The sequence below is a fragment of the Microcebus murinus genome, chromosome 6 (genome assembly GCF_040939455.1).
Source record: "Microcebus murinus isolate Inina chromosome 6, M.murinus_Inina_mat1.0, whole genome shotgun sequence".
NCBI classification, from domain to species: Eukaryota; Metazoa; Chordata; class Mammalia; order Primates; family Cheirogaleidae; genus Microcebus; species Microcebus murinus.
Genome location: NC_134109.1, coordinates 35,952,643 through 35,975,048, shown reverse-complemented (window position 1 = coordinate 35,975,048; position 22,406 = coordinate 35,952,643). Strand labels below are relative to the sequence as shown.

The window sequence follows — 22,406 nt, the reverse complement described above, 5'->3', positions numbered from 1 at the left end:
CTTCCCTAAGTAGCATTTATGAATTATATGGCGCAAACTAAAGCTAGGAAAATTCAGAAGGTGCTGCAGAGGAGGCTAGGCTCCCACTGCTAGAGCTCCAAGAAGCTCAGGGTTCAGAGTCGGTGACACACTGGTCACAACGCTGAAAGTCTGTATACTCTGAATAGACAGAAGGGAAAGTAGGAAAGAGAAGGAAACAAGACTGTCTAGGAATTCTTGGTCTTAGTTGAAAGGGCCAGAGTACCCATCACAGTGAATGAGCCATCTCTAGACATATCCAGTGGAAATTTCAAAAGCATGAAACATGAAAATCCTAAACCTCCTTTTCTAGAGAAGAAAAAAATAACTTGCCTATGAAAAAATGAGAATTAGACTGAACATCTGTCTTATCAGCAATAAGGCTTTTAGAAAATGGAAGAATGTCCCCCAAGTTCACAGGGAAAGGTGACTTTTACCCTGTGTTTACACCCAGCCAAATCCATCCGGATGTTTTCAGACATGCAAAGCTTTGCTTCTCCCACATCTGTTCCTAGGAAGTTATTTAGCAATGTGCTCCAGCAAAGTGCAGAAGCCAAGGAAGAAGGAAGACGTGGGTGTTGGGAAACTGAATCCTGATTTGGACAGTAATGAAGGGGAGTTGACAACCATGCAAATGGCCTAGAATTAAAAATCTAGTGTGGAACTTGGAGGAGGGGCTTGAGAAAAATTAGAAAAAGCTAGAAAAGACAAGGGTATCAATGGGTAAATAATACAAAACAGAAGCTCTTGCATTGTTTGAGAAAGTAAAGGTCCAGGTAGAAGCAAACTGGTAATGATTTAAGCAATGGAAAAGATGGTAAGAAGAGAGCTTTTGTGTGCCAGATGCTAGAGAGACACTGTTCCCAAGAGGTATATGTGATGCTGGAAATGCAGTCCGCCCCTATTCACACAGCTATCATATAAATACTGTGCACTGTTTTCAAGTCCATTTACAGACAGACCATAGAAGAGTTGGTGGTAGGAAAGGATGTAAATGTTACTGCTTTGGGAATGTGAGGGGGTAATGGTGCAGTGTGGAAGGGAAGAGGAAACATTTCACTGCTTAGAGAAAACATTTATTTTTTGTTTGTTTTTCCTTCCAGATCAGTCTATTTTCAAGGAGCTACTTTGAAAGTCTGGCCAGTATCTCTTCAGGCCCACTGGGAGTTAGTCAAGACAAGTCAGCCCCTTTCCTGAAGATCTTCTGAAATATATAGTGGGAGTTTCTCAAGAAGCCTTAATTCTCATCATCATGTATAAATTAACATGAATCATGCACATTTCTATTTACGTTAGTGAAGATCCACAGAATAAAGGGAAATAATTTTGCTATCTTGGTGTTGAAATATGAATGATAGCGTTAACAGACTGTGCTGCAGTGTCTCTGCCATCCTGTGTGAGCCCATTTGTGTGGCAGACCCCTGGGGCTGAAGAAGCAAGTTGTGATATGCACTTTATAATACTGTCGTGTTTAAAGGGGAAAACAGTTTGTGACCATCCTGGGCAATACCAGTGAGACACCATCCCTACAAAAAAAAAAAAAATTAGCCAGGTGTGGTGGTGTGCACCTGTAGTCCCAGCTACTCAGGAGGCTGAGACAGGAGGATCACTTGAGCCCAGGAAGTTGTGGTTACAGTGAGCTATGATCGTGCCATTGCACTCCAGCCTGGGTGACAGAACAAGACCCTGTCACTACAAAAGAAGGGGAGCAGGGAGAAAACATGTGCATCATGCTTATGTTATGTATTTGGGGAGGACACCTAATTCAGGAGATGTCGAGAGGGTTGTAGTTGGAAGCAGGGTATGGACAGACTTGCCTTTTTATCTTGCACCTTGTATATTGTTTCGAGGGTTTTTTTGTTTTTTTTTTTTAACCCTGTGGAAGTATTGCTTATACAGGTTTTTGTCTTGAACTTCCTTGGAATTCCCATTTCTATCTCGGCTTTAGTTCCATTCATTTTTAAAGCATCTCAAGAAATATGCTCACATAGCAGTAACTTTAGGTTAGCCTTTACTCTGTTGGTTCAACAAATCTATTGAGCTTCTACTAGATGCTAGGGCTCTACTCCTCCCTACAGAATGCTTTTTTTTCCCCTAAAATATTTTTCCCTTCTCCTTTTGTTCTTTTATCTCTGTTCTTCCTCTCCCATTTTTTTCTCTTCCCTTTTCCTTCTGTCTTCCTCCCTGGATCCTTCCAGAGGATGGTAGACCACCGCTGGTGCCAGTGCCAAACACTGCTGATGTTGACAGAGCAGTATTTTCCCATGCCATCAGTTTTATTATTTCTCATCCCCTGGGTTCGCATCAGTGTTATGATACAGCCACTTTTACAGTCCAGAGAAATGATTGCAGCACTTTGGGAGGCGTATGGCAAGGGGGCGTGATGCAGAACCCCAGCTCTACCACTTAGAGCCTCACTCAACTTTACTTCACCATGGAAGTAAGGACACTGAGGCTGGTTGTGAAGTTCAGCATACAAGTCACCTAGGATGCCTTGCACAGTGCCTGGTATTATAAGCACTCAGTGTTATCAATTCCTGTTCTAAAGCATCATTCAGGCCCTGTTTGCACAGAGCTCATTGTTTCCAATATTTAAATGTCCCACAAAACCTCATCTGGAATGGGACTTGCTGGGAATTCAGTTAGTGGACAAGGGAAGGAAGCAGTCTTATAAGACATGGTGACTTCAAGATTATCTTAAAGAATTTTAGCCTTCTGGCCGGGCGCAGTAGCTCACGCCTGTAATCCTAGCACTCTGGGAGGCTGAGGCAAGCGGATTGCTTGAGGTCAGGAGTTTAAAACCAGCCCAAGCAAGAGCAAGATCCCATTTCTACTATAAATAGAAATTAATTGCCCAACTAATATATATATAGAAAAAATTAGCCGGGCATGGTGGCGCATGCCCGTAGTCCCAGCTACTCGGGAGGCTGAGGCAGCAGGATTGCTTGAGCCCAGGAGATTGAGGTTGCTGTGAGCTAGGCTGACGCCACGGCACTCACTCTAGCCTGGGCAACAAAGCAAGAGAGAGACTCTGTCTCAAAAAAAAAAAATGAATTTAACCTTATATCACCAAAAGCCCTATGGATTTTAATCCTTAATGCTGGTAGGAATAGGGAACACAAGTCGGGGGAGAGGGTAAAAGGAGAAATGGAGATATATAAGCCAAAGGTATAAAGAAAGCCCAAATACAATTAATCCAAAATTGGTTTTTATCAGTAGTTGCTTGGAATGAATGGGCCATCACTGATGCAAGAATTGTCCTAGTCAAAGTAAAACATACCTTCAGTAAAACTCCAAACAGTACAACTTTTCCCACTTATCAATATATCTTGGAAGTCTTACTACATCAGTTTAGGTCCATCTTGTTTCTTGTGGCTGTGCTGTATGTATAGAGTCCTCTTGATAGACACTAACAATTGATTCGTGGTTTTTGCTATTATTAAATACAAATAATATAGCAGTGAATAGCAATTAGCAGAGGACACACAATTCTCATATGTATCTTTGCAACTTGTGTGGAAGTATCTATAGGAAAAATTCCTATCAATGGAATTGCTCAAAGGGTGAACTCTAGCTTCAAGATGAACTTATAAGATCATTCAGAAGCCTCTGTTCTTACCATCGTTCTGCCTCTCAGCGCTCTTCCTAGAAGGCAGCTCCTGCCAGGTTGTAAGAGGTGAAAAGCTGTGCCCATTCACAAACCTCCAAAAGGGAGGGGTCATAAAGGTGGAAGACAGAATGAAGAAATAAAGAGGCAGGGAGGCTGCTGAGCAATCTTGATGGCATAGGTTTTGTGGACTTATTCTTCCATCTTTGATAAAGAAGAGGTGTCACAGTACAACCTCACAGGTGCTATTTCCGTAATGAAAGAAGGCATAAAGAACAAAATAACTGCAGGGTAATTGAAGACCTGTATTAAAGAGTTACAGAAGCATTAGTCCTTGGGGTGCCTATTATATGCCCCAGAGAAGGTCCAGTGTCTTTACCATGAGGCTGTAAGTGCCTCCAGATCACTGGCCATCCATGCCCATTCTTACCCTTCTCCGGGCTGCTAATGCCTGCCCTCCCTATATTAGTAGTATTACTGATTAACAGATTATGCCTTCTCTGATCTGCACTTCAGATGCTGTTGTTGTGCATTAAAAATGTATGTATACTCTTTTTGTTTGTTTTGTTTTTGGAGACAGAGCCTCACTCTTGCCCAGGCTAGAGCGCCGTGGTGTCAGCTTAGCTTACAGCAACCTCAAACTCCTGGGCTCAAGCGATCCTCCCGCCTTGACCTCCCAGAGTGCTAGGATTATAGGCGTGAGCCACCGTGGCTGGCCAAGATGTACATACACTCTTAATTCAAGAAACAGCAGCGTTTTTGTGCTACTGAGCAAAACATTACAAGACAAATACTGTTGAGTTTGTGTTGGCTCTATGCAACCCTCATGGTGTCAGGAACAGATCCAGCTACCAAAGAGCTGGAGCCACAGGTTCATTTAACAGTGTACCAGGGAAGGGGGTTGGAGGGCTTATTCCCAGAGGGCCTCTGAAATGTAGGAATTATTGACAAGGACTTATAAACCATTTTTGCAGTTAGCTACAGGCCCAGGCTGTGGGTGGATAGGGATCAAGATAGGATAAATAATATGATCAGTATTGTTCAGATAAATATGTAAGCTATTTTACTGGCACACTGCATCTGGTGATATTAACAAGATAAGCTGTAGGTAGGATAATTTCTCATTAGATCAGAGCGATATTTATAGCCTGTTTCCTATTATATAATGAAAAGCTACTAATGGAGTAGTAGACAATGATATGGGTAATTGCTTAAACAGCCTTATCTGTCATTTAAGTGAGTTCAAGAATGACAGCTTTCTTTCATGCATAAAGTACTGGATACATTAAAAAAGAAAACACACAGATATGGCATTAGGTTCTAGTCATATCCTAAAGAAAAACCACAGTGCAGTATTTTATTTATAGTACATTCTGTGTGTGAGTGACTAAGAGTGTGGTAGAGGTCAAGAAGGAGTTATTTGTAATATACCTTAAAGAAATCTATCTTAATTTGCCTTTCAAATACAAAATAAATTCACCTCTTAAACTTTCAGTTCCCTTTCCCTTTCACTAATTTTTGTTTTTTAAAGAAAAGGAGGTAGAATAAAATCTACAAGTCATTAAAGTGGCCCTTACTGTTTTAACCTGTACCTTACTTCCTTTTCCACTAATTTCTAATAAGACTGTCCTCACTACCTTGTCCTCACTTAGATACACTCATCTTATTTTTTCCTGAAATGATTGCAGACTCTCAGGTATGCTAGGTTTGAGAAACCTTGGATCACAACAAGTGGCTTTGGCTTGTTTAAAGTTCAAAAATGGCAACAAGCAGGGCTTGCAACCCATATGGGAATTTCCCATATGGGTTGCAAGCCATAAAGGACATTTTCACAGACCTGTGTTTGCTGAATGAACAAAGCTAAATTGAATTCTTAGTTGCAACTAAACTAGATGTTTATAGAGTTTCCTGTTACAACTCTTGTCTCTTTTATCTGGAAATTTAAGATCTTGACAACTTAGATTCTGCTTTGCTTTTGTGTCCCAAGAGTTCTTTCCTTAATACGTCTCAGTGGAAACTACAGACTCTTACAAAGGTAAAATATGTTCCTGGAACAACATCCAAAGATGGATATCTGAGATTTACTCTCCCAAGACCATGATCCTATTAAAGAAAGGAAATGAGTGCAGCTGCCTTTCAGTAGTTCTTCACTCCACCTTACCAGGTTTTTCACTTGGAAGCTGTGCTGAGAGGGGCCAGAGGAGGGGGCTGGGATTGTGATGAATCTTACTGGACCTCACAGCTGGAGCTCCCAGGAATGCTCTCGGGTATAATATTAAGCCCAAGCAAACCTCACTGAACTCTGATAGCAACACATTTCACTGGGCTACATTAATGCTTTATGTGTACAAATAAATACTTGTGGTGTTTTTCACTATGGCTAGCAACTGGTTTAAATAAAGGCTCAGAAAATATACAACCTAGCCAATCAGGCAGGGTAGATTGTGCCTGTGCCTTTTGCTGTGAGACTGGCATTGTGAGCAATGTCTTCTGTTCCCCGCCCCAGCCAGAGAGGGACAAGGTCACGTGGGTATCTAGGAATGTCCTAAAGGGAAACATGGGTAATTTATAAGCTACTTCAACTTATTTTTGGAAATATGTAAGGTATGGAGCTGGGTTCCTGTGCCCTTCTCACCTTTCGCAAGGATGCCCTTGCTCTTGCAGACCACAGATTTCTGCATGCAGACTCTCCACCTGCCTCCTACTGGGAGAAAAGGGTCTGAGAGTCTGTTTGGCAACGAACCAGATAACCTTACACACAAACCCATTCCTGGGAAAGTTAGGTTTCTTTCTGTTTCCATTCATATACGTAATCTTCTCTCCAAACAAACGTGACCTCACTACTCTATGTACCGTTTTGAAGCCTGCTTTTAAAATTTGGTATCTTCCATGTCTTTAACAATTCTGAGGGGGAAGAGGGGAGATTAGTAATTGGAATGCCTATCATTTAAAACTGGACTTCGCTATTTTGCGTCTTAGAAAATTCGGGGCTCGTTCCCCTCGTCCCCTCCCCACATTCCGGCCCGCTCTCTCTCAGTGGCCCCCCGCCCTGATGTGATGCCACCGTGGGGATTCGCGCGCCAGACGAGGAGCACCGGAGTTCTGCTCCCACGCGGCAGGGCAAATCGCTCGCAGGTGGGTCTCGGGTCCCCGCCCCGTCTCCTGCCTCTCCCGGTCGCCCCGCCCCCGGCCCGCCTGCTCCGCTCGCATTGGCGCCGCTGGCTGTCCGTCCCCGCGCTGCTGGGGAGGGGGCGCAGCCTGGTTGCGGTCTCCTGCAGAGAGAGGCTTGCTCCCCGTGCAACCGTGGCTCCCCCATGCCTGGGCTTCCGGCCCTGCGAGCGCGCCCCAACCTCGGGAGCAGGGACCCCGGCGCCCTTGGTAAGTGAAGGCAGGGGGAGGAGGGTCCGCAGCGGCGTCTGGCCCGCTGGCCGCCTGGGCAGCGGAGTGGGCAGGATGTGCCCGCTTGACACGCGGGAGTCCGGGCATCCTGAGATGGCCGAGAGTAAGAATCCCCGAGGTCGTTTGTCTGCAGGAATCTCCTGCCAGGGCGACTTTCATCAGGTTTGCCCACGTATCTATCCTCTTTGGGTTACAGCTTGTCCTAGAAGCACAGGTCGTCGTGGCTTTTTTCCTTCTTTACCTTTTTCGGGAAATGTGATTTGGGGTTCCTGAACATTATAATTTTGCAGATAGCCCGAAGCTGAGTTATCTCTTCCACGCCCCCGGCATTTTCCTTTTTGAGTACTTTATCCTGTGCTCTATGTCCTGCCATAAGGGGCATCCGGCCAGAATGAGAGATTCCCTCCTGCTTCGTGGTCCCTAGCTGGTGCTGGGAAAGATCCAATGCTTTCCTCAGGTAGTGGTTGCTCTTTGCTGCTCAAGAGAAAAAAGGAAGGTCGTGTTTTCTGTGGCATTAGACTTGCAATTCTATCAGGAAATGACAAAAGGGACTTTAAGATATCCTGAGGTGATAAAGGTATCCTTGCAGGTTAAGGGCAAATCACTTGCAGTCTAACATTCTGCAAAGTTTTAATACCTACAGACTGCATTCTTTCCCCCATTTCAGTTAAGTTTCCATTTGGGTATTTGTTTTATTTCTGCAGTGTGATATACATTCAAGTGAGCTTCTCAAGCAATTGTCTTTGAGCGATCCAGGTTAGTTTCAAATGATATGCTCCTAAAATGATCTAATTTCAACATTTCTATTATGTAGTAATACATCCTCTGCTTAATAAAAATGCTCAGGTGCTGAGAACTCACAAGAGGTGAGAAGACTTAAACAGACTTATAATCAGCTGAGGTTCTAGTGCTTATGGAAACATTACATGAGGAGAGACACTATAAAATGTTTATATTTTAAATCCATCATTTTTCTAGGATGACTTTATCTTTCTGTTAGAGGCATAAAGTATGAAACATCCAACCTAAGGGAATATTTACCTAAATCATAAACTGATTTTTCAGGATTCCAGTTCCTTCTACAGTTCCTACAATTATGGGCTACTCAAATGAAATTTCAGTGAAGGATTTACATAAAAATATGAAGAATGAGTCCTTTTGCTTATTTTAGGTCGTCCACCCACTAAAATTCATATGATTTTTGTTAGATAATCACCTCACATTTTCATTCTTTGGGGCTGTCATACTGTTCTGAGGATTAATTTTTCAATACACCTTTATATTATGTAACAATCAGTTTGCCAGTTGCATAGCTTGTCAATTTATGTATGGCTTCTAAATTAGTTCCAGAACAAAGAAAATAAAATATAAAGAATTTCAAACGCTTGATTTTAAAATAACAAGAATTCAGTCTAGTCTTGGTTCAATTATGAGTTGATGGGCTGCATTAAATGACCATTAAACAATGTTTTAAATTTTTGACTAATGGATCATTTTGCAGATTAGCATCTCTAAACAATTTATTTTCTGATAACTCTTAAAGCCCAGTTTCAGAGCATAGGCAGTTTTAGAAACAGGCAGTCTTGTATTTAATCTGAGTTCTGTTACCTGCTAGCTTTATAATCTCTGCCAAATTGCTTCATTTGTAGATGGTGATACCACCATCTTTGTAATATTGTGTCGAGGATTAGAAATAGATGTAAAAGTGCTCAGCACTGCCTAAGACACAAGAGATGCTCAATGAATGTCAGCTATTATTTTATTAATTCTTACTGACCTCCAACTATGCATATTGTGGTGGGAAACCTAAATAAAAATGTCAAAATTATACAACTAGTTTAAGAGTGGAGAATGACAGTGATGTTAAATTTTCCTAAGAATATGTATGAAAAGTAGCACCTCCTTGATGGGACATGCATTTTTAGAAAAGAAACCTTATGGTATAATGGAAGGAAAATGAAAGAGGCAAAGTCTGTAGTTCTAAGTCTGGCTATGACTGTATCTACTTCCATGGCTTTCAGCAAGCCAACTGCCCCCTCTGGAGCTCAATTTTGTCATCTGGCTGGACTTGAATAAACTGTCAGTTCCTTTTCAGCTTCAACTTTATTGCATGTGATAATAATTACATTAGCTTGCTTAACATCTTGACCTTTTTTGTTATTTGTTTGCTTAACTTGCAATCTGGAGTCATAAGTAATTCATAAAGACAGCAAAACTAAAAATTTGATAATATCAGACTTGCACAATAATCCAAAATGAAATTTTAACAAAATAAAACAAAATGGATTCACAGTGAAGTATTTTTTATAGGGCAAAAATAACCCCCATTTTTTTTTTTTTTTTTTTTTTTGAGACAGAGTCTTGCTTTGTTGCCCAGGCTAGAGTGAGTGCCGTGGCATCAGCCTAGCTCACAGCAACCTCAAACTCCTGGGCTCAAGCAATCCTACTGCCTCAGCCTCCCAAGTAGCTGGGACTACAGGCATGCACCACCATGCCTGGCTGATTTTTTCTATATATATGTTAGTTGGCCAATTAATTTCTTTCTATTGCTCAGGCTCTCTCTTGCTCAGGCTGGTTTCGAACTCCTGACCTTGAGCAATCTGCCTGCCTCGGCCTCCCAGAGTGCTAGGATTACAGGTGTGAGCCACCGCACCTGGCCTGTAACCCCAATTTTTATTCTCCAGTAATTTCACTAAGCTGTTATATGGGAAAAATGCCTGATGGAATCTTATATGAATTCAACAAAAATAGTCTCCATAGAAAATAACAGGCTCATGGTAAAAATAAAATACTACTCTCTTTTCTTTCATCAGGTTGATCTTTAAAAAAAGCAAAAATGTATCCAGTAAAGGGCTTTCATGAAGAAATTAAAGAGAGAAATTCCAAGCAATAGAGAAACCAGGCATTTGTGTATGAAGAAACCACCTAAAACAACTGTATGGAGTAAGACAAAAGGAATGAAGACACCTGGAAGAAATTTTACTTAGTGTGATATTTTTGGCCACTTTTTCATCATAAAGTCTGCTAAGGAAGAGAGAATATAGTTTTCTAGAGAATATAAGTTTGTAGCATGAAAATGGAGACCACGGTTTCTGAAATTCAAGTAGAAAACAAGGATGAGAAAGGATCAACAAAAGGTATTCCTCAGGATGAAAGACAGGAAGAAAAAGGTTCCATGCTTTGCTTCAAGAGAAGAAAGAAGGCAGCCAAAGTGCTGAAGCCCAAAGCTAGCTCTGAAGCTGCTGATGTGACAAGGAAGTGTTCCCCAGAAGCAGGAGCTTCTGATCGGCCACAACCCCCAGGTGGGGCCTGGGCCTCAATTAAACATCTTGTAACACGCAGGAAAAGGTCAGATTCTTCAAAGCGGCAAAAGCCATTTGAGGCTGAAGTGCAACCTGATATAAATGCTGAGGATGCCGATCTTTCTAAGAAGGCAAAATCCAGACTTAAGATTCCCTGCATAAAATTCTCAAGAGGGGCAAAAAGGAGTAATCATCCCAAAATTATAGAAGATTCAGACTGCAGCATCAAAGTCCAGGGAAAGCCTAAACAGGTGGATGTACAAACTCAGACCCAATTTAATGATCAGTTAACAAAGGATCCAAGTGAAGGCATCTCACAGAAAGATGGTGATGAGGTTTGTGAATCGAATGTGAGCAACAGCCTAACTTCTGGAGAGAAAGTGATTTCAGTAGAACTTGGATTAGATAATGGGCATTCTACTATTCAAACAGGAACTCTAATCATTGAAAAAGAAATTGAAATGATTGAGGAAAAACAAGAAGTTCAAACCCAGCAAACAAGCCCGCTTGAAAGCTCAGTAACAGATCAGCAGCAACCAGTGGCTTCTGATGTTCCTCTTTCACCTGCAATCCCAGATCAACAAATTCCGGAAGAAGCCAGTAACGATATCCTAGAAAGTGGACCAAATTGGAAAGACTATGAAAGTAGAGAGATTGTAGCTGGAGAAAATAAGCCAAAAGATACTGAATTGAGCCAGGAATCCAATTTCGAAGAAAATGGGATCAATGCAGAGAAACCCAAATCAGAAGAAAGCAAAAAAATAGAGCCAATTGCTATTATTATTACAGACACTGAAATCAGTGAATTTGATGTTAAGAAATCTAAAAATGTCCCTAAGCAATTCTTAATTTCAATTGAAAATGAGCAAGTAGGGGTTTTTGCTAATGATAGTGGTTTTGAGGGTAGAACTTCAGAACAATATGAAACACTCTTAATAGAAACAGCCTCTTCTCTTGTCAAGAATGCTATCCAGTTGTCTATAGAACAGCTGGTTAATGAAATGGCCTCTGATGATAATAAAATAAACAATCTTCTACAGTGACTTAGATCATGAGAGAAAAAAAGGCTAATGATGAATTATTTTACACTTTTGTGGCATTTCTTACTCAGTAACAAATGACAGAGTTATCTGTGGATTTTTTTTTGAGACAGGGTCTTGCTTTGTTGCCCAGGCTACAGTACAGTGGCATGGCCATAGCTCACTGTAACTTCAAACTCCTGGGCTCAAGGGATCCTCCTGCTTCAGTCTCCTGAGTAGCTGGAACTACAGGTGTGCACCGCGTCTGGCTAACCTGTGGAATTTAAAGGTACAATTCCAGCCCAGAAATGTTAAAGAATAAGTCAAGTTTATAAAACTCTACCACTGAAATGCAGTCACTTCTGGATTGGAGGAAATCAGCACAGATTGCAATGCAAAGTGACATATAGGGAGTTGCTAAAATGGCATGTGCAGATTGGAGTGCTTTGGCGAAGGAAGATGTATTTATTGAGCATTTACGGTATGCCATAAGCTCCTTAATGTCCTCTAATGTCACAAAGTCTGGTTTCCTTTTGATAATTCAACTTTGTGTATAGGTTAACATTACTTTCAGTTTTCAAAATTTGTTTTTACAGTGCACTTTTATGTTGTTTAAAATGGTGAATAAGGTGAGCTACTCTTGTGAATGTGTGATTTATAGTTAAAACTCCTAAGCAGTAATCTTAACTCAAAAAATATATTGCATTTTCCCAATTTCAGCAGAGTATTCAGAGTATGCATATTGAAATTAAACATGAGTGGTTTTCTAGTTTTGCTCAAGTCCCTTACAAGAGCCATTCACAAGTTTCTTCAAATAGGCAAATAGTTACTGAGTGCAAAAGTATAGAAATAGGGAATGTTTCCCCCTCCATCTTCCATCTGCCACAACAGACCTGTATATATCCATTTCTGCATGGATTTATCTGCTGAAAAGTTAACAAAAAATAAAATAACAAAAACAAAAATGAGAGGATTATTATTCATCTAGGAGAAGGGAAATTTCCCAAGTAACAAATTATCACAGATAACATAGGATGCATCTTGCAGAGTTGCTTCTCTAAGAAATGTATTTTTCAACTTGTCAAAGAGGGGAGAGTGGATTCAAAGCCAGCCTGGCAGTAAAGGTCTTAAGAAATCATAATAATTTAGTGGTAATATTATTTATTCTTGGCCAAAATGAGTCATGTACATGGTTGAATAGAAAGTGAAAAGTTATTGATTGCTAAAGCAGTGTATTTTAAATGTCAGTATTCTTTTATTGCCATGTGTTAAGAGAGACCAGTAAACAGCATTTTACGTAGATATTGAAAATTAACTTTTTTATCACTATTGTCAATCCAGCTAATACTTTACAAAAAATGAAAAGGGCAACCAGGCATGGTGGTACACACCCAGCTGTTTGGGAGGCTGAAGCAGGAGGATCACTAGTGCCCAGGAATTTGAGGTTGCAGTGAGCTGTGATGATGCCACTGCACTCTAGCCTGGGTGATAAAGAGAGACTTTGTCTCAAAAAGAGAAAACAAAAGGGCTCATTTGCATTTTTATTCAGTAATTTAAAGGGGAGCATCTGATCTCATCAATAATTGCCATATTTTTTAAAAAGGTAATTCTATTTCAATTTTTTATGTGAAATGGTCATAATACAACACACTTTCCTATCTCACAGATTAGGATTCAAATAGGATGGTCTCTCATTTGTTTAAACTGAGTGATGATGTCAATACTTGAAACAGATGATGTAATGAAAGTAGATAAAGTATGGGATGTAAGGTATTTGCTAAAGAGCTTCACCATGGAGGAAAACTGTACATTAGATGATTTTAAATGATCTAGGTGAATTACTGCATTATTTATGGATTGCATATAGAAAGTATGTGCTAATTTATCCTATAAAATCATCTTTGTTTCCTTCCATTATTGAGACCTGGCAAAAGAAACTAATCTGACTTTGGAATTGAACCTAATAATGGACATGATTAGCAAGATTCTTGGTTGAAGTGAAAAAGTATTTCCCCCAGATGTTTTTGCCTTCATGCTTATAAGTTGGGGGGGGGGTCCTTCAATTTAGCAAAATGAAAAGTGTGTCTTTCAAAACACATAACCCAAGAAATCAATTTAATTGTATACTTTCATTCAAACTGTTTTTTTTCAGAGACAGTGTCTTGCTCTGTTGCCAGGCTGGAGTGCAGTGGCGTGATGATAGCTCACTGTAACCTCAAACTCCTGGGCTCAAGTGATCCTCCTGCCTCAGCTTCCTGAGTAGCTTCCAGGATTACAGGCATGTGCCATCACACCTGGCTAATTTTTTAATTTCAAACTTTTTTTCTTTAAAAAAAAGTCATCTTCTCTGAAAATACTCTTTTTCATTCATTATATGTGGTGCTAATGGACTTGGACAGCTACCAGCAAATATTATATTTAAAAGTGAACAATTTTTAAAAACCTAAGGTTGCTGCATATTACAGTGTTTTGAAGAATCCTGTCTTCGTTTACTGCAAGGATGGCTCCAAGCCAATACACTTGCATCATTAGTTTTTAGTAATTTCTCATGAACAAGCAAAAACTACAGCACTTACCAGTTAGTGAAAATATTTTGGAAGGTTTCTAGATTTTTACTTTTTTTTCCACCGTGGTTCGATATATATATTTTTGGTTAGAATGTATTATAATTGATTGTTTTTATGATAAGATGTACTCTTGCATTCACTTTTACGTGGTTTCTTTCTCCTCAATCTTTTCCATTGAGAATATCTGTTGAGTTAAGTAGGATTTCAGTTAGAAAAAGGAATCCAGAAATTAATTGGTCTCAATCTGATTATATCTGTTACATGGCCAAATCCTATTACAGTGAATTCTAAGGTGATCCAAATTGTTATATTGTAGAAATAAGCAAGAATCATATGGCTTAGAAGTCATAAAATACTTTTATTATGATAGTATTTATTTTAAGCAATTTGACTTTACATGCAAAACATTAAGTGAATATAAATAGATTCTGATTCAAGTCACATCCATTTGATGTTAAAAAGATCATTTAAAAGGCTTTCAGGCCGGGTGCGGTGGCTCACGCCTGTAATCCTAGCACTTTGGGAGGCCGAGGCGGGCGGATTGCTCAAGGTCAGGAGTTCGAAACCAGCCTGAGCGAGACCCTGTCTCTACCAAAAATAGAAATAAATTAATTGACCAACTAAAAATATATATACAAAAAATTGGCCGGGCATGATGGCGCATGCCTGTAGTCCCAGCTACTCGGGAGGCTGAGGCAGGAGGATTGCTTGAGCACAGGAGATTGAGGTTGCTGTGAGCGAGGCTGACGCCATGGCATTCACTCTAGCCTTGGCAACAAAGTGAGACTGTCTCAAAAAAAATAAAATAAAATAAAATAAAAGGCTTTCAGAATACCACATTAATTTTCATTTAAATTTGCTGTGGTATAAATGCTGCTTTTAATGAACGTTTATTATTAGCTAGGATTCAGTTTCTCTTTGAACTGAGAATTTTACAAGGTGGGGGATACTTTATTGGATACTTATTAATTTTTTCTGAATTTATATTCCTCCTTTTAAGAGTCAAGTACTATTCACTTTGCTTCTTATAAACCCAGAGAATATAAAAATTCTCATCTATTTTATGTAGCACTATTCACTTAACATTTTTTCAAAGCACTTTATAGGATATAAAAATAGTACCTGGTAACATTTAAGTAAAGGTAGCAGAAAACAAAAGAACTTTCAAACAGAAATTATGTTCCCTGCCACCTCCTCCACCCAAAGAATAATAAGCATGTGGCACAAATGGAGTTCCTCAGAAAAGCTCTCTGCATAATTTTCTTTCAAGGTAATAGATTTGACAGCATGAAGTTTGTGATGATCTTAATTGGTCTACTATTTAGTGGAGACTTAGAAACTCTCTGATTTAATTCTGAGAGATTATTTCACCAGTATATGTGAATAGGCTCGCTAAAGGCTTTTAAGAGATATGGATTATGAGAAGGCACCAGTGTAAACTGGATTCTGTATGCAATCCAGTGTAATTTCATCCATAAATTTCTAGCTTCAAATAGCCTTATTTTTTATAGTTAAGAATTTTTTAGGAGTTTACAGTAGAATTTTATAAATAATTGTTGGCTTTAGGATCTCATTGTTTGAAAAGGTCCTTTTAATGTCGACTTTATTGACGTATGCAAAGTCTACTCTCTAATTTCATCTAATACTCCATACATCAGATTTGACTTTTCTGCCTGCCATTTTTGCATTTTTTAAAATCTTGATTTAAGATTTATAGTTCTTTAGGTTCAAATCCTTATGATATTTTATTGTGTAACATGAAGTCTCTTATTACACAAAATTCAAAATTTCAACCTATGGTACATTTTATGGTATAATTTTGAAAAGAATTTTTTGTAATGATCCTTAGTTACGAAAATTTATTAGAAGCTACATAAAATTTAGGTGTCCTGATTAAAGTTGATTTAACACATGTTAGGCATAATATATGCCAAACACTGATACCAGGGACAGGCTTCCTGCCCTCCAAGAGGTCAATGTAGGAAGCAGTGACAATAGGAACTGGAACAAGGGTTAAAGCAAAGAGCCACGAGTAATGCAGCAACATGAGTACCACATAGGGGAATATAAAGAGAGAACAATTAATTTTGTCTGGTATGGGGAAGGCGATGATCTGAATACAGTATATAGTAGTAGGTTGAAAGCATTCAATTTCTATATAAACAGTATATTCATTATGATCTGTGGCTGGGTGCAGAAAAAGCCTGCATAATGTTACATATTTATAGTTCTTTGTCTGTAAGATGTTAAGTGGATGAGCTATTATGAAAGTGAAAGTTCCATTTTGTTTTTCTCATTGAAATTAGTACTAGATTACTGTGGATCAGATGCTATTATTAAAGAAATAATACTCTGCAGAAAAAATAGTTTAAAGCTGAATTAATTTATGTACTGATTATTAATACAGAATAAATGTTATATTGGCTCATGTTTATTTATATAAATCTTTTCAAAGAAACATGGGCAAATTATGTTCATTTCCTAAAACTATAAAGATCATACTGATGGAACTACTGAGTTAGCACTACCAAAAGTTCTACTCTGCTGATTGGGTATTGGTCAGACTTTACAATGACATGCCTAAAAGAGTCCTCCTCCAGCAAGAGAAATACAAACACCTAGAACATTGAACTAATTTCAACCAAGAGGGCAGTTCTGAATTTGATGCCATCTATGAATCTGACAAATGCATATTTTTTTCATTTCTTGCTATACTCATTAGTTGTCTTTTCTGCATTATATTAACCTATGAATTATTAATAATCTTTATGATTTTCCAAACAACTAAGCAATCTTCATGTGAAAATGCTTAAATTATTCAGATGGCACCTACTAAAGCTGAGTGTTTCAAAAGTTCTGTTTACTACAGAACTGACTTTATTCTAACATTAACTCTTTTTCTTTCCAAGCACAGCCCAATGATAAAAACTGGGCTCCATGAAAGACTGCACTTTCCAAATATCAGGACCAATTTAAAAGTTGATAATGCCTTAAAAGTCCTAAAACTAAACCTGGTTCCAAAACAAAATGTCTTTTTTTTTTTGAGACAGAGTCTCACTTTGTTGCCCAGGCTAGAGTGAGTGCCATGGCATCAGCCTAGCTCACAACCTCAAACTCCTGGGCTCAAGCAATCCTGCTGCCTCAACCTCCCGAGTAGCTGGGACTACAGGCATGCGCCACCATGCCCGGCTAATTTTTTCTATATATATTTTAGTTGGCCAATTAATTTATTTCTATTTATAGTAGAGACGGGGTCTCGCTCTTGCTCAGGCTGATTTGGAATTCCTGACCTCGAGCAATCCGCCCGCCTCGGCCTCCCAGAGTGCTAGGATTACAGGCATGAGCCACCGTGTCTGGCCAAAATGTCTTCTTAATGTATAAATACTGTACATAGGATATTTAATATTTCATATATTGCAGAATTTTTTAAAGTTCATTAAATTACATCTTTCTAGTTAAAAAAAGAAAGATATGGCCGGATGCGGTGGCTCATGCCTATAATCCTAGCACTCTGGGAGGCTGAGGCAGGTGGATCATTTGAGCTCAGCAGTTCTAGACCAGCCTGAGTAAGAGTGAGACACCGTCTCTACCAAAAATAGAAAGAAATTAGCCGGGCATGGTGGCGCATGCCTGTAGTCCCAGCTACTTGGGAGGCTGAGGCAGAAGGATCCCTTCAGCCCAGGTGTTTGAGGTTGCTGTGAGCTAGGCTGACGCCAGGGCACTCTAGCTGGGGCAACCGTGAGAGACTGTCTCAAAAAAAAAAGAAAAAAAAAGATACACTACCTTTTGCAAAACTTACCCTTGTCAATCCTTTTTTAAACCTGCCTTTAATGCTGAAGTCTAGAGTCCCCAACCCCTCTGTGACTATCTACTTTTCTTTCTTTTTTCCTTCTTGAAAGCTTAAGCTTACAGGGGGTTAAGTTCCTGAATTTAAGAAAGAGTGCATGTAAATGTGTATCGTACATATGCACACTACACATTCACAGAAAATCCTCAGCAAAGATGGTTGCAGGCACCATGAACAATGAAGGAAAACCAAAGTGAGGAGAGGATGGTGCAGTAGCACCTAGCCTGGAAAACTCCCAGCCTTGAATTCCAACTTATCTTAACAATGGTAGCATTGCCCAGTAGTTTCTGCACATGAGCAAGACTAGATGCACTTTCCTCAAGCCTTGCTTTGTGGCTAAACTCAAATAGGACTTTTGGCTTTGATCTTTATGACTGAAATCTGGAGCAGGGATTAAGCCTTTCATACACTTCTCACAGCTATACTTGTGGCCATATAACCCAGGTGTTCCATTTCTGCACTCCTGGAAGATGGGTAGCACAGGGTGACACCAAAGCAGATACAGTCATTTGCATACTTGTACCTGAACCTTTTATTACCAAAACCCTACTTTGACGTCTGCACCTTCAGGTCACAGGAAGTCTGGTCAGGATGCCTACAAGTCGGTGTCTGTACCATATCTGTGATCAGTCACCATCACAATGCAGCTATAGGCATGCATGTGCTAATCAAATATCTCCTTATATAAATTACAAGGCAGAGGTTGCATATAGAATAGCCATTTGCAGAATAAGAATTTAGTCAGAATATCACTTCAATTTAAACAGATCTTCTAAAATTGGAGTATTTACATCCTCCTGACAAAATGACAAAGTTAGAACTGCCCTTGTACTCGGTAAGGCTGAAATGTATAAAATGCCAAAACAATTGGTCACTACTCAATTCAGGTGAAAGAAGTCAACCTAACTTTCTGATCTTTTATCCAAATGTGCCACAAATAACCTTACTAGCAATTTCCCTAATTTTAGAGTGAATTTGCTAGAATTTTCTCTTTAATTTTCTGGGTTTTCTCTAAACCCTCAATATCTGGCTGATGTATGTTTTCCTGAAGGATTAATAGTGAATAATAATAACAATCATTAGGGTTCATTAGCTCTAAGTCTTTTCTGTACTTGTCTAAGTGGTATTAATCTTTTTTCCATTCAAGTATAATTTATACATAAAATCTACCTTTTTTGCCACATAGTTCTACAAATTTGGATCAACACGTAAGTTGTGTCATCTAGAGGTAATTAATTTTAAATCTTACTCTGATTTCTATGCTACCTGTGTATCTTGGTTTAATATAATTTCCTATATCAGTGAACTGTTACTTGCTGCAGAAATTCAAAATAAGGGCTTCTTAAATCCAACATTTAAAACCAGGATAAGGTAAAGCAGGACTGCCATGCACAGCTGTGTCAACTGCACAGCCCAACTCCAAAAGAAGCATTCATTCCATGAGTGGCATCCCCTTGCATTGTACTGTGCAGAACCTGCATGAGCCTGGTGGTGGTTCTGAGAGTAGCCAGCAGAGTTTGAGAGGTCTACAAAACTGTGGTGATGTTAATAGTGAAATATCACTGGTCATCTTTGCAAGAAATAAAAAAAAAAAAAATAGTGAAATAGATGTTCAAAATCAAGTCATCTTCCCTTTATGTGCCTTTCTCCCCTACACTTTAAAATATTGTGATAGAAGGCAGACCACTGAGCACACAGCACCAGACTTTGCATGTATGTGAAAAAAGAAGAATGTTGGGAAATGAGAACTGGTCTAGTAAGAAAATTTTTTGAGATTCACTCCCCTGGAATCTTTAGTCTGCATTTTAAAACCTTTTCCCTTGCCTTTGCAAATGTTGTATTTTTTCCTTCCAAAAGTAACAGGTGTGCCTTTACTGTCTAAAGAACCACCATGGGTTCTTCAGATTTTCCTCCCTATAGGCAGCTACTATAAATGCCAGTTCTAAAAATAAAAATAAATTACCTGCACTTGGTTTGCACTAAGTATCATATGGCTTCCACTACAGAAAAATGTGGCAGAGTTAAATACACAAGATCTCATTCCTCAGAGGCCTGTCTGGCACACACAAATTTGACACAGAACTTCCTGAAACTCAGTAATAACAGACTAGATGCGTGTGTGTGTGTGTGTGACAACTACAGCTGGTTAGGGCCATCTCCTCAGGCCTCCTACCTGCACAAGGCTCTCCACCTGTTCCCAGGACAGCAGTGACCTACCAGATGTACAAGGAATGCCTCCAGGAGCACTGCCATTCCTTCAGACTTCTGACATGAAAGGATATCATGGTGTTCTTATAGCTTAAGTAACACTTTTTTCTATTATTTTGATATAGAATCACCAAGTTGTTTCAATGAAAAAAGTTCCAACATTGTATAAGAACTGGAATAGACTTTATTTGAAGGAAAGTGGGCTCATTTTCCAAACTGGCTCATTAGCTATAAAATAAACTGAGAACAATTGGTGATTTGGAAAAAGTCTTAGGATAATAATTTTGCAAGCAGAAATGATGGAGGAAGAGACAGACTGTATTCACTCAATATTGGCTGGCAAGAGTTGAAGGTAAGAAAATTCTATTAAAGAGAAAGGTCTTAGCTTACTCAGAATGGAACTGATTGGAATGTGAGAGAAGAAAGAAAACCATTGTAGAAAGTCAGTTGTTGAACCAACCATAGTTGGAAAGTTAATTTCAGTAAATAATGTACTAGTCTACTTCACAGGTTGTGGATGTGAAGAAAAGAAACAAGGCAAGAAACAAGCAAGGCAGAATTTACTTAATGTCCTTCAATTATTGATCTACTGACCAGGCAGAGCACCAAAAACTGAGTTTGATGCCTGATTAGAAGAGTCAATGGGACTAGACTAAAATTCCAAGGTCTTACTGTTAATGACTGAAAAATCTTCAGAAATGCTCAATATAGGCCTGAGCACAGTGGCCCACATCTGTAATCCTAGCACTTTTGGAAGCTGAGGTAGGAGAATTGCCTGAGGTCAGACACTCATTGGAGACCAGCCTGAGCAACATGAGAACACGTTCCTACAAAAAGCAAAAATTATCTGGGAATGGTGGCACATGCCTGCAGTCCCAGTTACTGGGGAGGCTGAGGCAGGAGGACCACTTGGACCCACGTGTTTGAAGTTGCAGTGAGCTATGATGATATCACTACATAGCCCAAGTGACAGAGACCCTGTCTCAAAAAAACCCCCCAAAACTCGATACAACAATCACAATAAATGGGACATTTTGAAAAGTGATCTACTGTATTTTACATGTAAATTAGAGGCATCTTGACCAAAAAGGATGCCAAGATATTGTAGTAATTTATATTATGAAATTTAAAGAAAATTCTCATCAGTCTTGCCTCTATAAATTATGATCCAAAAGTAGCTAAGCACTAAATAGCAAATTAAGTAAATAGTAATGCTGAATTTGAGTATAATGTACAATGCATTTTTAAAAGGCACACTGGGGCTGGATGAGGTGGCTCATGCCTGTAATCCTAGCAATCTGGGAAGTTGAAGCAGGAAGATTGCTTGAGCCCAGGAGTTTGAAGTTGCAGTGAGCTATGATGACACCCCTGGCTCCAAAAAAAGAAGAAAAAAAAAAATCCAAAAAGTACATTGCTGCCACCTTTTGGCCAGATTAAAAATTTACACAGGCCTGGCGAGGTGGATTACATACCTGTAATCCTAGCATTCCAAGAGGCTGAGGCAGGGGGATCACTTGAGCTCAGGAGTTTGAGAGCAGACCAAGCAGGAGCGAGACCGTGTCTGTACTAAAAATAGAAAAAATTAGCCAGGCATGGTGGCTCAGGCCTTTAGTCCCAGCTACTCAGGAGGCTGAGGCAGGAGGATCACTTAAGCCCAGGAGTTGGAGATTGCAGTGAGCTATGATGATGCCACAGCATTAATTCTAATCTGGGTGACAAAGTGAGACTCTGTCTCAAAAAAAAAAAATTACATAAATTATAACCCACAATCACATTTTAATTTCACGAAGGCCTCTTTAGAGACACAATTATTTAGCTCAAACATTATTTGAATAGAATTAAAACTGTTGCTAATTGATTCATCTCTGATTTTTAATAATTATATTTTTTATCTTTTAAAAGCTGGTATAAAGGTTAATATAAATAGAATTTGATTCTGAACATATCTCATACTCCATCAGAATAATATTAACTCCAAAAATGCCTGGGATAGAAATCCCAAAATTACATTTCTTTGTATCCTTTAATTCCTGACAACCATCACAACACTTACTTTAGATATTTACTCAAACATGCTGTGTGTGTTTGTGAGGGTGTTTTTGGATGAGACTAACATTTGATTTAGTATACTGAGTAAAGCAGATTGCCCTCACTAATGTGGGTGGCCCTCATTCAATCAGTTGAAGGCCACAATAGAATAAAAAGGGGACCTTCTCCTGCCTGACCGCTTGAGCTAGGATATAGATCTTTCCCTGCCTTTAGACTCAAATAGAAACACTGGCTCTTCTTGAGTCTCAAGCCTGCCAGCTTTTGGACTGGAACTTATGCCATCAGCTCTCCTAGTTCTCAGGCCTTTGGAGTCAGACTAGAACAATATATCATTGGTTTCCCTGGCTTTCCAGATTGCCAACTATAGATCTTGGGACATCTCAGCCTCCA

At 39.4% G+C, this 22,406-nt stretch overlaps 2 protein-coding genes across 6 annotated transcripts in view; both read left to right on the top strand.

Moving 5' to 3' along the window:
- Positions 1-5,753, top strand: part of MTHFD1 (methylenetetrahydrofolate dehydrogenase, cyclohydrolase and formyltetrahydrofolate synthetase 1) — a 67,166-nt gene extending 61,413 nt beyond the window's left edge. For 3 of the 4 annotated variants that reach the window (XM_076003971.1, XM_076003970.1, XM_076003968.1), the window contains one exon: positions 1,122-1,350. The gene's annotated coding sequence lies outside the window, so the exon portion shown is untranslated. Of the gene's footprint in view, positions 1-1,121 lie in introns of all 4 variants that reach the window. The other variant, XM_076003969.1, reaches the window with a different exon arrangement.
- Positions 5,754-6,827: 1,074 nt separating this feature from the next.
- On the top strand, positions 6,828-16,945 carry AKAP5 (A-kinase anchoring protein 5). 2 transcript variants are annotated; one of them, XM_012777704.3, is made up of 2 exons: positions 6,828-7,003; positions 9,838-16,945. In XM_012777704.3, exon 2 carries the CDS (start codon positions 10,095-10,097, stop codon positions 11,367-11,369), a length of 1,275 nt encoding a protein of 424 aa, XP_012633158.1. In that variant the 5' UTR covers positions 6,828-7,003; positions 9,838-10,094; the 3' UTR covers positions 11,370-16,945. The 2 variants fall into 2 exon arrangements, with proteins under 2 accessions (XP_012633158.1, XP_075860090.1); XM_076003975.1 differs by lacking the exon at positions 6,828-7,003 and adding an exon at positions 7,045-7,780.
- Positions 16,946-22,406: the final 5,461 nt, after the last annotated feature.

What these genes read in the sequence shown, in the direction of transcription:
- AKAP5 (XM_012777704.3), top strand. Translation starts at nt 10,095, where the DNA reads ATGAAAATGGAGACCACGGTTTCTGAAATTCAAGTAGAAAACAAGGAT.